Genomic DNA, 14,850 nt, shown 5'->3' with positions numbered 1-14,850 from the left:
TTGAAAAAACCGTCTCGTCCTTAATTTTTGCACACCAGTGTATATGATATGATATGAAATACGGCAAAAGATCCAAGCGTTTCAGGGGGAAAAATCAACATTTTTCAAAACATTGCTCTCGGATACTGCAGAAATCTTCCCGGAACTAGCAAAAATGTAAAAATAAACCATTCGATGAATATGTAGGTGTCTTGGATTTTTTAATAGAGGATATACTGATAAAGATTTTCAGATTTTGACGAGTGTATTTCTGCTATGAAACTGGCAGAAGTTCAGACTAGCATTTGAGTCACATTTAGTAGATATATCCAAAGCTGCTACGGAACAACAAATGGCGTTATTTGAGTTGAGGGAAGAGAGTGTCCTCAAATCTCTTTTTGATACTAAAAAGGACCCTTAGATATCTGGAAAAATGCTGTTGAATAGCCATGCCTACGAGAGCATGTAACACCGTTTACTCTTCTACTTTGGAAGTACATATTGTTACGACTCAACATTTTTTGTCATGACAAAAATTAAAAATAGTTCCAGAACGCAAATTACAGATGCTCATTTATGGTGTCGACGAAGGCAACGGGCTACGAAGCTTGATCCAAACATTCAATTAATTTCAGCCAAGAAAAAAATGCAAATATCCTACTAAATTAAATTTTGCATCGAATTTTATCATTATTTTACGTACTGTTGCTATATTGGATTTTTTATAACTTAATATTGTTACGTTTTTCCTTTTCTGACACCAGTTCATACTTTATTTTCTTCGTTCACGTTCGTACGGAGTTCATAGATTTGACGTGAATAACGACGACACTTGATGAAGTATTGAAACACACTTTTATTCAGCCAATTTTAATCAGAACAGCTCCAGTAACACTTTTTACAGTCGTCGAAGATCTAATTTAAACACGCTGACACGATCAGCAACACAGCCTCCAGGAGACTATCACGGTGGAGACAGCTTCACGGCAAAGCACTAGAGTACAGCTCCGGACTCTGATTGAGCGTTCTCGGAACTCCACGTACTCTCGAGACTATCCACGCTACAACTCGCGATGCACTCAACGACACTCAGAGCACAGCCCCGACTCTTCGGTTCAGTCGTTCCCGGAGTTCAACACGCTCTCTCGACGATGCACTAACCGCGATACACTAACAGACTCTTTCGGTTAACACGACGACCCACTCGGCACTCGCTGCCCGGCTGTCAACTCAATAGACTCCGCAGGGATTGACTCGCTAGACGAGACACCAACTCGATACTGACTATCTCGCACTCTCGCCTTCTCGACGAGGCACACTCTGAGACACTCCCTCTCGACGAGGTAAACTTTCTGACTGCGGACCAGCAGGGTTTATATAGCTTTCGGCTTCTGTTCGAGAACATTCTGTGCTAAACCGGTAAGAATTCGTTCCTGAAGGTTCTCCATCAGTCCATGGCATATCACCAATATTGTCGCCAAATGGGCAATTTCTCGCCAAATATGGCAACCTTGCCTTCCCTTGCCATTTTATGGCAACCCTAAAACTGCTTTGCGGGGAAGCCGTCTCACCGCGCCTTGACATTTCGTAACAATATTGTTATTTTTCTATTATTTTTCTTTATAATGTAATAAATTTATTGAAAAATACTTTATTATTTTTATTTGAAAAAGTACTTAAATAAATGTAGCTGTTTATTAAAAAATTATTAAAGATTAATGTTATAATAAGTTATTAGCTTTATGTGAATACAAAAATATTTTATACTCTACATTTTTATTTTAGTAAATGACTTCAATTTTTTTGCATTATTTCTATCTGATGCAATAAAATGATAAATCTATACAAGAACTATAATAATTTCACAAAAGTCGCATTTATGGGTATATCAACTTATGCGGCCTCCTTTATCACTGCCTAATTTAAATGTGGCCTCTCATGGCAAAAAGGTTCCCCACCTCTGTCCTAAGTGCTCCATGCAGATAATCGTAGTAGTAAATAGCATCAGTAGTGCTCAGCGTAAGCCACAATGAATATTACTTTCGCAGTATGCAGCTCAACATGCCCGATCTGGCAAATCAAGATACTTCTATTCACAGGATTCTTTTCATACGCATCACTGGACTCGGATTCAGATTCCAGAACTGTAAAGTGCAGTGGGACTTTAATTATGCAACCACGTGAAGTTCTCGTGTTTTGTCCCATTTTCCTATCCTGTTTTTTCTTACATGGCTTATAGCAACAAAACAATGTGTCGTCTCAAAATTGTTTTCTTACCTTAAATCGGCCCAAAATATTTTGTGCAGATGCATAACAGCGCCAACGTTGCCCCTCGGACAATGTACGGGGTAACAAAAGCCCTGAATTTTGTGCTATCCAGTTATTCGTTGAGCAGGGCTAGCTCAACAACTAAAACAAAAGGCTGACCGCATCCCCCCCTGAAACTACGAAATGTCACCCTGATTGAGAATCCCTGCACTAGAATAATCTGGGGTACATCTGTCTCAACGCAGAGATATTGCCACTACTTTTTATTGTAAGATTTATTGTAAATAGCTGTGATTTTATGAATTTAAGAGCAGTCATTACGTTACACAGAAAAAAATAAAATTTTTACAGTGTGATTTCATCATAATGTCAGCAGCGATTATTAGCTTTTTTGGGGGGAGGGGGGGAATCGGAGAAAGTTGTTAAGTTTCATTATAGTTATCTAATCACGGTCTTTTTTCTTTTTAAGGTTTGGAAGTTGAAGGCCTCAGTAGCATGACTTGTGTTACATGTGAAAGTCCATCTGGTCTACCTTACATTGATCAAGTAAGCCCCACGGTAACCGTAGCTGTAGTTGGAAATGGCAAAGGAGCCAAATTCTCTGATGAGGTTGGTAGAATCGCTGCACATTTGAGCATAACAGGGAAATGGGATTCGGAGTTGGCAAAATCACAGTTTAAGGTTATTCTTGCAGAAAGTTAAGATTTCTGTTCAAATGTCTGCACACAGATAATGTGGAATATCTGTTAAAGAACAATAAAACTGGTTGCAATAAATAAAATTATTTTTTAATACAAAGATTTATTTTTATTGTTATAACTTCTGAGTAGGGTGTAATAAACATAAAATATTAAGCAATTCGACAATAAGTATAGAAATGAGCAATAGGTTATTTAGTACTTTTGAGGCTAATATTCACAATTTCAGTTATAAAATGGAAAAAAAAAAAAAAAAAAACACGATGTCTTTCTATGATTGCCAGCGTTGACTCTCCTCTTCCACTGCAGGGATGATTCTCTTCTTAGTTTTTAAGGCGAGAAACTCACCATTTTCCCGTCAAGCAAACCCAAACGGATCGCCGACCTCCAGTAGAAAATTAGTGGTGCTTTTTGGGATGCGTCAACAAGGGGTCTACCAGAATTTGGTTTAAATTGCTTCTCTTTTCAATTTTCCATACTCAGTCCTTGGAAAAGATTAACCAGAATTTGGCTGAAATTGCTTCTCTTCTCAATTTTCCATACTCTCTCCTTGAAAAAGGTAAAAGGCAACGACAATGCTCTGCCTGACATGTAAGTCTCCAATGTTCCACGTAAACATATTCCACCCTTTAGCCTCATCACCAACTCCTTTTTACCAAGCTGGAAATTGCAAACATTATCCTATCCTTCAATGCATCGCAGAGCGTTACGAAGAAACTAACGATACGAATGAGAAAGTTCGAAAGACGAACACATACAATTGGCAATTTTTATACGAATTAGTAAAGTTTACTTGTAATTTACTCGGGACGATGAACGCATCCACTTTCGGCTTTACATTGCACCAATCCACAGCATAGAAGAGCTTGCCAATTCATAATCAATGGCCGATCAATAATGAACACACCAGCTTCACGATACGTGAATTTATTTTGCACACACACATAAAAATATAATAAATAATTTTACAGAACAGAACTTCGGCAGAATATGCCGGTTCGCGCACACCACACCTCTTCCTTTTGCCTCCTTCAACCAACTGCCCATCTTGGCGAGTTTCTATTGCTGGCGCTTCTGCGCCAAAGTCCACATTTGGTGAAATTCGCCTTCTTGGCGTTTATAAAGTTTTTGAACTTTACAGAATGCTACTTTTGTTTCGACGAGTTTACATCGGTGGTAATTTGATGATCTTGATTTGGTACAAATGGATGACGTTTTTCATTTATATTTTAATGAAAACACCAATATATTTCACAGTAACATATCAACATCGCAACGGCGAACCGACAGTTACATAATTAAACCACACAAAAAATTCTTTTGACGCAACAGTGCCCTCCATATCTATGAAAAGTTGTAACACAGAGTAATTGTATGCTACTTGCTAGCCTCGCAATCAGGATCCACTTTCCGAATAGTCGTAAGATGTTTCACATATATTTCCTCGAAAATGCTACCCATGAGCGAAGTTCCCCTTTTGAAAAAGATGATAAGAACATTCCTAAAATTCAGACACAGACTTCAAATAAGAAAAATAGTTTCGAACACATCTGGAGTTCAGAAACAGGTCCTCCCCTTGTTAAAAAATTCTTTACAGTTATAAAATTTTTACTGCATTAAGAATTGTCGAAAATACCAGCAAGTTACAGTTTGTCGAAAATACTAGCTAAAACCAAAATTAAAGATTCATTAATTTTTTTACACGGAAGGAAGGGAAATTCAAATTACCAAAACAATTAAGTTTAAACATCATTAAGTGTAACATAAAGATAAAAAATTTAAAATTAGTAAACATAAAAGATAACATCCTCTTTCACCAGCCAAACCAAATTTCAATGAAATCAAAAGAACCCTTTGAAAGTTATTGTTACGAAATGTACAGGCGCCGTAAGATAGCTTCCCCGCAAAGCAGTTTTAGGGTTGCCATAAAATGGCAAGGAAAAGCAGGGTTGCCACATTTGGCGACAAAATTGGCGATATGCCACGGATGGATGGAGAACCTTCTGGAACGCATGCCGAATTGGTCGTTGAGTGCATCGAGAGAGTCTTTTAGTGCATCGTCGAGTTTTGTCTTAGACTGTGCTGAGTCGACAGCTATACTCTTGTGTATCGTCGAGTGCATCGCGTGGAGAGTCTCGAGAGTACGTGGAATTCCGAGAACGACCAAGCAGAGTAGGGAGCTGTACTCGGGTGCTTCGCAGTGAAGCTGTCTTCACCGTTATTCCCTGACAGTGTTAAGGTTGTGGCGCTGAGCGTGTCAGCGTGTTTATAACAGTTCGACGACTGTAAAAGTGACTTTGGAGCTGTCCTGATTAATATTGGCTAAATAAAATGTTTTCGATACTTCATCAAGTGTCGTCGTTATTTACTCCAAATCTACAAACCCCGTATGAACGTAAAGGAAGAAAATAACATAACAACGGGTGTCAGAATTGGGATTTGAGGGTGAATGCCAGTGACAAGACCAATGGAAGATCTATTAAGACAGCTCGTGACTGCCTTTGCTGAATTCCAAGAAAAGATGGAAGCCGGACAGGAGAAGTTGAAAGCCGGATATTCTGTGTGATACTTCTTTGGCAATATGAAGGAACTCCAATCATGGAACACAGAAAAAACTTTGTTTAGCACTCAAAATGGCGACATACAAAACAAGAAGAAAAAATAATTCTAACATTTAAAAATAAATTACATTCTTTATGCGAGAGTCGCACGTGGCACTAGAACCTGGTTTCAAATATTGCCATTCACATATACCTTAATGTTCATCTAATTAAATTATTTATTTTAAACTACAAGATTTTTAATAATATTTAAAGCTGTTACAGCTGAGATAAAAGCCGGGTGTGCTGAGATAAAATCCGGATATGATGAGATAAAAGCTGGATATAAGGAGATGACAGCTGAGATCAAAGCCGGACTCGAAGCGAAGAAAGGCCGACGAGAAGAGATAAATGGCGGCCAAGAAAATGTGCGAGAGCAACTTCAACAGCTGAAAGTGGAGCTTACAGAAGAAACTGGAGCATAAAAGAAGATGTGAAAATGACAGTAGTGGCATCTGGAGAATCCAAGGATGAAAAAAATATAAGGAAGTAGATAATGAATTGTCTGAGAAAGATCAAGAAATTAAGGATGAAACATCTAACGAGATTAAAGGAAAAGAACAAAAACATGAAGAAATAAAAGCCAGGAAAGAAGCTTTTGATTCTCAAGTGCCTGAAATGGAAGAAAATGAAAATGGGACTGTTAAGTTCGTCAAAACTGCTAGTGAATTTACGAAGTCGCAGGCAGCTGGTGTTCAACCATATGACAGTGGATGCGATATGAAAGTGGATGCGATATGAACCATATGAAAGTGGATGCAGAGATGGGAGAAGCTGATGTGCAGTTTAAGCAGTGCGCTCCAGTACTGGAAGAAAATTCACCCACTTCACAAACTGAGTGTGCGTCTCACAGTGCAGATTTTGTAGACAAGGACTTGATTCTAAACCCGGATACTTCTGCTCATAAAGGATAGGATTCTATTCGCGACCCTGGTGCAAACATCGGAAATGGTTCCCAGGAAATGAAGGAGAATGGGCATGTACCAGAGGCTGAAAATACCGAGGTGAACTGTATGCATGTTGCGAATGAACTACAGAGTGGTGAACGAACTGTTTTAGATCTTTCAATGGATGAAAAGTCTGAAAGAACTGAATCTTCAGACTGTGCCATGAAAAACAGAAATGCATCTGAGAACTGCAGTGGAAAAGTATTTGACCCAGGTATAAATAAGGAAAAGACTGAGACTGAAATTCTTTCTGAACTTTAATTTGCATGATTTAAAATTGTGATGTGTTTGTGTATGTAACTTGTACATAGTGTAAATATCTGTTTCTTTAGTTATGTTATTTATTTATACCTTGTTTCATTACGTTTTGTTTGCATCGAATTATGCTTCTGGCCAAGGGTTGTACTGCCCGAGACGTGCAGTCCTTGGGAGGGGGCAGTGTTACGAAATGTACAGGCGCGGTAAGATAGCTTCCCCGCAAAGCAGTTTTAGGGTTGCCATAAAATAGCAAGGAAAAGCAGGGTTGCCACATTTGGCGACAAAATTGGCGATATGCCATGGACGGATGGAGAACCTTCTGGAACGAATTCTTACCGGTTTAGCCCAGAATGTTCTCGAACACAAGTCGAAAGCTATATAAACGCTGCTGGTCCTCTGTCAGTTAGTGTGTGTGCCTCGTCTAGCGAGCTGATAGTCAGTCATTGAGCGAGTGTCTCGAAGTCTAGCGCCGAGGTGGTCGTCGAGTGCATCGAGAGAGTCTTTTAGTGCATCGCCGAGTTTTGTCTTAGACTGTGCTGAGTCGACAGCTACACTCTTGTGTATCGTCGAGTGCATCGCGTGGAGAGTCTCGAGAGTACGTGGAATTCCGAGAACGACCAAGCAGAGTTGGGAGCTGTACTCGGGTGCTTCGCAGTGAAGCTGTCTTCACCGTTATTCCCTGACAGTGTTAAGGTTGTGGCGCTGAGCGTGTCAGCGTGTTTATAACAGTTCGACGACTGTAAAAGTGACTTTGGAGCTGTCCTGATTAATATATGGCTAAATAAAGTGTTTTCGATACTTCATCAAGTGTCGTCGTTATTCACTCCAAATCTACAAACCCCGTATGAACGTAAAGGAAGAAAATAACATAACAACGGGTGTCAGAATTGGGATTTGAGGGTGAATGCCAGTGACAAGACCAATGGAAGATCTATTAAGACAGCTCGTGACTGCCTTTGTTGAATTCCAAGAAAAGATTGAAACCGGACAGAAGAAGTTGAAAGCCGGATATGCTGTGTGATACTTTTTTGGCAATATGAAGGAACTCCAATCATGGAACACAGAAAAAACTTTATTTAGCACTCAAAATGGCGACATACAAAACAAGAAGAAAAAATAATTCTAACATTTAAAAATAAATTACATTCTTCATGCGAGAGTCGCACGTGGCACTAGAACCTGGTTTCAAATATTGCCATTCACATATACCTTAATGTTCATCTAATTAAATTATTTATTTCAAACTACAAGATTTTAATAATATTTAAAGCTGTTACAACCTCTCCCCCAACGGAGAGACTTTTGCCGAAGGGAAAAGTTCTGCAAAATTCGAAAGTTTATAAGTCGGCTTGCTCATTTGCTTAAAGAGAAAAGATAACTTCTCTCATAAGTTTCCAAACTTCAGGAAAAAATTTTTAAGTTTTAAACAAATATTTTTACACCACATTTAAATAGGAAGAAAATGGTCATATAGTCAGTCATTGAGCGAGTGTTACGAAGTCTAGCGCTGAGGTGGTCGTTGAGTGCATCCAGAGGGTCTTTTAGTTGCATCGCGAATTAGTGCATCGTCGAGTTTTCTCTTAGATTGTGCTGAGTCGACAGCTATACTCTTGTGTATCGTCGAGTGCATCGCGTGGAGAGTCTCGAGAGTACGCGGAGTTCCGAGAACGACCAAGCAGAGTTGAAAGCTGTACTCGGGTGCTTTGCTGTGAAGCTGTCTCCACCGTTATTGGCTGACCCGAGCGGTAAAGTTGAGTCGCTGAACGTGTCAGCGTGTTTATAACAGTTCGACGACTATAAAAGTGACTTTGGAGCTGTCCTGATTAATATTGGCTAAATAAAGTGTGTTTCGATACTCCATCAAGTATTGTCGTTATTCACTCCAAATCTACGAACCCCGTACGAACGTAAAGGAACAAAATAACGTAACATTATTAAAAGAGATTTATCATTACCAATTTAATTAAACTAAACATAAGTCATTTTCAAAACTTTAGCTCTTAAAAACCCTCAGTAAATTTAAAGTAATAAATTAATATCAAAGCAAATTAAGCCACTTTAAGTGAAAACTAAATCAATTCCAAAAATTAAATATAAAAATGAAGTTAGGTAACAAGTTACACATTATCACATTCATGGGTTTCATCTAACCAACAGTGCCCACCAGCGGCCGAGCGGTAAAGTCGCTGAACACTGGTAGTTCGGTCCGAGGCTCGAATCCCGCGAACGGGCTGGCTGCATGGCTGTTTTCGTGGTTTTCCCCATGTGTAACGTGTATACGAGCCAGTTTCCCTTAGAAAGTCCACCACGAAGGCATCCCTCCTCTTAGGCAGATAGCCCTAGTTTGCTTTGCCATAATTAAATATACCAACACCATCTAACTAACATTAATAACAGGATCAAAGAAAGACAGTCTTTAAAGAGTAAACTTAGACAGTAAAACTATTTTTCTTTGTAAAGACATAAACTTTACTTGAGAAAATCTATAATACAAAATTTGCTTTGTATTTTACATTTATAAATATCCTATACATTTCAATCCATCTTAAAGTTATTTGATTTCCTTCCTTCCGATTGGTTGTCCCCATACTGATGCTGCATAAAGTGCTACCTTTTCAGCTACTGTGGTATATTTGAGTTTTTAATTGCGAATTTTGGCCCGAGTTTAGTTCCTTGGAACTGACGCACTTTACGAGCTATTTATTGCATTTATTTTGAGTCGAAGTATGGGGAATCCAGTCCCCATACTCAAGTATATCATGTAAAAGGAGATTTTTAGTTATTTCACAATTTTAATGTTTTTATCGATGAGTGTAATAGGCGGTGTTTTGATGGATTGGTACCTGGGCTTAGTACTACTATTGCCGCTGACTTTTCTATTGATATTTCAGGATTTAAATTTCCGCATTTTCAAATTCTGTGACTTCAGTTATAATATCAAAACACATATTTGATTGCTTGTTAACTGCCAAAAAGAAATTTCTTCTTCTTTTTCATTTATTTGATCAGAACTGGCTCTAAATATTGCACTGAAACCTTTCTGTGAATTGTCACAAATTTCATGTAGTTCTCATAAATATTGTCACATAATTATTTGTTACAGTGAGATCTATCAATCTTAACAGATAAATCCTACTTTATAGTAATATATATGAAAATACTTTTGGAATTGAAAGTAATGCAAGCATGAAATTCAGAACATTTCAATGAACTCAATATTATATTAGCTCCAGAAGATGCTTCCTTATTATAACAATGTTTTGTTATTTCTAATGCATAGTTGCCAACATACGACACTCAAATATCAGGAGATGTTTTTAAGAAATCGGGAAATTTTTCTCAACGATAGTTTTTTAAATAATAAAAATATGCAGAAAGAAAAACTATTTTTTACAATGAATTAATTAACATTAAATAGTAATTAATTAATCTCTGAAATTTCAGTTATATTTTCTTTAATGCAACTAATGTAAAAATACTTAATATATACAAAAGAAAAAAAGAAAAAAAAGGTTTATTACTTTTAACCTTATAATAATTCTCTAATCAGTTTCCCTAGTCAACAAATACTTTAATCAGATGACTAACCACTGATTGCAAAGCTTGAATTAATGTAATTCTGCGCTGTCGAACTGTATTAAGAACATCGAATTATGGCAAAATAGAGCGTACAAAAAAGCAAAAAGCTTTAGTAAGGTCTGAAGATAAAAATCACAAATATTCATTCTTCACATCATACTCGTACACTTCACAATAATATAAAACTGTCAAGCGATTTTTTTTTGATTTTTTTTTATTTTGGGAGAGCTTTACGCTTATATTTTGTAGTATTTTTTAGTCCATAGGGGCTTTGTCCCTGAAGGACTATTTTTTTCGTTTCGCGATTTTGCATCGATTCACAACAAACGGCGAATCTTTTTTCAAACTGTTGCCACCAAATGTTAGAATCCTGCATTATATTTGAAGAAATTAAATAATGAAAAATCTGCATTAAATGTATGTATATTTCTCGCATTGTGATAAAACAACGGTACGTAGAGCCATCGAATTTTGAATGACGTAATCCTCCTATGAATATGGGCATGTGGAAGACCAAATTTGAAATTCGGAATTTGTTTTATTGTCGATTCCCTATTTTCTAAAACTTTAACGAATTTTTGATTAACAAACTCACGGATTTCAAGCGAGCGATGGCAACGTTGGACATTTTTATCTTCAGCGCGCGAGTCTCTGTATCAGAAGTTCTAAAGATATGCTCAATTTAAAATTATTTTAAAACTATCTTGCGATACTGCTGTTGAACTGAATATTATGATTTACGTGCGAAGTACGTGACATTTAATAAATAAATGTAACACATAAAATGTTAAAAAAAAACGCCCCTTTGGACGTAATTTAAAATCTGAAACCTTTCCGTTTTTTTTTTTTTTTTTTTTTTTTGAGAATTTTCAATTAAATTGCTTGCACGTGCAGAAACCTCTTAATTTTTCTCACACCTATTTTTAACAATGATAATAATAACCACACCTCCATTTACTTAAGGTATATTATAACTTTCAACAGAGACTTTTATCTTAACACTAAAAGCATTTACTTTCTTCCTTAAAAATTCTAAGAGGTGGTTTCCATTGGTCGAAGATTCTAGCTAAACATTTCTCTAAAGATAACCAGCGTTTACATACATATTTAGATGGTTCTTATTTCAGTATTATGCAGCTGTTGGAATTGTTTCAATTTTTCCTTCTTTTTAGAAACCTTTCCAAGACAATAATAAATATCTATAACGTATTCATCCATACTTATTGGCAAAGAAGCTGACCTTTTTTCAACTGCTAAATTTAAGAGGTGACAGGTGTATATTATAATTTGGAAATTTGAATTTTTTTTAAGATGCCTGTAACATCAGAATTCAAGCCTAGCATTTTTGGTACATTATCGGCTCTAAGTGCTAATCAATTATCCTGAAGACCTGCACTTTCTTTTAAAGTTTTAATAATTAGCTATGCTGCATATTAAAGCCTAAAGTGCGGAAAGAATTAAACTACATTCAATTTCTGTAAAGTATGAATTAAAAAAAGAAAAGAAAACAAACAATTGGATACAATTTTGCATTGGCATTATTGCTTCCATCCGTAAAGAGGCAGAATGGAACTGTTTCAATGTAGTAAATAACTGAGGATTTATTCTTTATGCCAATTTCTCGAACCCACTTCTTCTACAATTGCAGCTGCTTTTGTCCTTGCACTAGAGTATTTCTTAGCAATTTGACTGCTGAAACACATTTTTCTAAAAATGCTCCAGCATGGTTCGATGCATTCAGTACAGGTTGGCCTCTAGTAAAAAAGCAGAGAACAGGCATTCTGCATTAATAGCACTTTGGTGATTTGTTTCCACAGATGAATTTTTTTGTTTCAGTACAACCAGGGCTTAATTTCTAACATCAGAGCTGCTGGAGCACTACGGAAGACCGTCAGGAAGTAAGGAAAAAATAAATAAATAAAATAACTAAAAATTAAAATAATGAAACTATTAAATTAAAATTAAAAGAAATGCAGAGACAGTTATAAAATTAATAAGCTATTAAATCAGTTATAAATATTTAAATAAAAACGTATATTATCGGACATCGTCTTATTTAAGGCTCTAGTTGGAATTACAATTCTCCTCAGAAACTGAAAAGTAGTAGCCCAGACGGTATAGTGGTTAGGGGAGTAACCCGCTGAGTTGGCTTCCGAACAAGGTATAGATATATCTGTGCAGAAATGGTTACCAACTAAGGGGGAGTTAACCACTAGCTGCCAGGTTGCAGGCCTGAGCAGCCCCGGCTGAGCAGACGACATTTATAAAATGAAAAAAAGAAAATATATATATATACATGAGCATACAAGACACTTGAAGAAGCGTGCACTCAAAGTATATGTATATACATATAAATACCAACTCAGATATAGATATATACACACTACATACATATTCTGAAACAAATAAAAGCATACATACTCTCACTCATATTCTTATATACATCTGTACATATATGTTATCATGATAGTTAAAGTTTATATGAAGCATGCCATTGAGGTACGCGTGAGGTGAAATTGGGTACTATAAATAAAAGATATAAGCATGTACAGATACAGTACAAACTTTGTGTATGAAAACCTGGCACTGCATAAATACAAAATGACATACTGAACATACATATCACATACTCTGTTGCTGAAATATTGAAATAACATATACAGTTCTAACGTGCATACTACTATACTTTGCAGAGCAAGTAATCTGTCTTCAGGTTAATAAATGTGTCAGTTCAAGAAGCGTTAATGCCATACTGAAGGTGTGGTGTCTATTTTTAAGTAAACTGTGCTTAGAAATGGCGTTGATAGAACCTAATGTGTGTTACATACGACTCAAGTTTGTACTTTATGGCTATCTTCCAGCGTCAGAAGAGTAATAGCTAGTACAATAGTCAATTAGTGTTTTCAGTTTCTGCTGGGCAACTCTGTTACTTTGTAGATTCTTGAACGAATTTGGCCAGAATCTGGCTCCTGGTTGCTTGAGGCTGTTAAGTTGCTGTGTGGGGGCAGGAGAACACAAACTGGTCTGGATGACCCTCCTCCTCAAATTCACAGTTACCATTCTCTCTCAAGCGAAAGCGGCAGAGGTATGAAGGGAAGGGCCCATGACCAGTGAGGAAATACGTCACGTAATTGCTATTAGTTTGGATTGTTGTCTTGACCTTGGGAATGAGATTGCATACTCGTCTCCATGTGGATGCTTGATCCCAACATTCTTGCCATATTCTTAGGAGCTGATGGAATGTTCAACTCTTTAGGTCCGAGACTGACCTAAGGGTCGGGACTTCTTGCAAAGTGGATGAATCCTCCGCTTCCTTTGCGACAACATCTGCTCTCTCATTTCCTTCTATTCCCGTATGAGCGGACAGCCAGATGAGTGAGGGTTTTTGCGAAGCAGGCATGTGGACTAGAATGTCTCTAATGCAGCTGACGATAGGGCTGCGAGAACGAATTCCAGCTATCGCAGCGAGGCTTGAGGCTGAGTCTGTGTAGATGATATTGGGTACTGTGGGATTATTCTTCACGTGGAGATGAGCTGCTCTGATAGCTATGAGCTCCGCCTGCAAGACAGAGTTTAATGAAGCGAGACGTTACTCAAACGTTAACGCTCCTTCAGAAAGTATACAGAATCCGCTTCCCGTGCCCTCTGGAGTTTTTGAGCCATCAGTGAAAACACCATTTGCAAATTCCGTGTCCGGTGTTCTATTAAAGAAGATGTGTCCACAAGGTTATTTTTAGCTGGGTGGCAGTGAGTTTGCGGTATGCGATGCTCATAATCTGTATGGATATGGATTTATCCCCAGAGACTCATGGTGCATCGTAACCTACTTACACTAACCACTACAGCCTCACGTTCAACTAACAAGTCCAGAGGCGGCGTGCCTGCGATAATTTGTAGGGCTGCCGTGGACATGGTACAATAAGCCTTCCAAATGAGAAGAAGCTGGTGTCGCTGTATAGGGAGTAGTGAATATCTCATTTGGGAAGAGATGTTAGTTCCCCAAATAGCAGCGGAATACAGAATAATTCTTTCCACCACTGTATTGTGCCATATTCTAAGCAAGTAACATGGGATACTCCATCTTAACATGGTTGTTGATCGCATGGAAGTAGTCAGTCTGTTGATTCTTAATTTTAGAGAAGAGATGTGTGGTTCCCAGGAAAGTCTACTATCTATTACTACTCCTAGGTACTTAAGTTGTTTAACACATTTAATGGAGGACCCCATGAGTTTAAGACAGCTTTCTCCGTAATGGAGAGCCTCGACTAATTATGAGTGCTTGTGTTTTAGGCACCGAGAGTTTCAGTTTATGCTCTCTCGCTCAGTCAGCAAAGATATGTTGCGTGCGTACGGGTTCGTTAGGAAATGAATGCACAAGTCCGATGAAAAATGAACAAAAATTTATTATTATCACAACAAATATGATTAAATGTCCACAAGAGCAGTTTTCTAAACAACAAACTAAGTAACTACAACGAACTGAGAGGTTTTCCAACTTTTATAAGATTTTAAAATCGCGCG

General features: G+C 37.5%; 1 protein-coding gene across 2 annotated transcripts in view; it reads left to right on the top strand.

Annotated features, from left to right (window-relative positions):
* LOC118202848 (peroxisomal sarcosine oxidase-like) overlaps nt 1–3,047 on the top strand; it is a 46,984-nt gene extending 43,937 nt beyond the window's left edge. For both annotated transcript variants that reach the window (XM_035375057.2, XM_035375055.2), the window contains one exon: nt 2,717–3,047. In XM_035375057.2, the coding sequence (XP_035230948.1) occupies nt 2,717–2,949 (233 nt within the window). In that variant the 3' untranslated portion in view covers nt 2,950–3,047. The remainder of the gene's footprint in view (nt 1–2,716) is intronic.
* The last annotated feature ends 11,803 nt before the right edge of the window (nt 3,048–14,850 follow it).

The sequence above is a fragment of the Stegodyphus dumicola genome, chromosome 12 (genome assembly GCF_044657685.1).
Source record: "Stegodyphus dumicola isolate Sdum_Otavi_A_Nest chromosome 12, ASM4465768v1".
Classification (NCBI taxonomy): domain Eukaryota; kingdom Metazoa; phylum Arthropoda; class Arachnida; order Araneae; family Eresidae; genus Stegodyphus; species Stegodyphus dumicola.
Note: the sequence above shows the minus strand (reverse complement) of the source record. Positions and strands in the feature narration are given on the sequence as shown.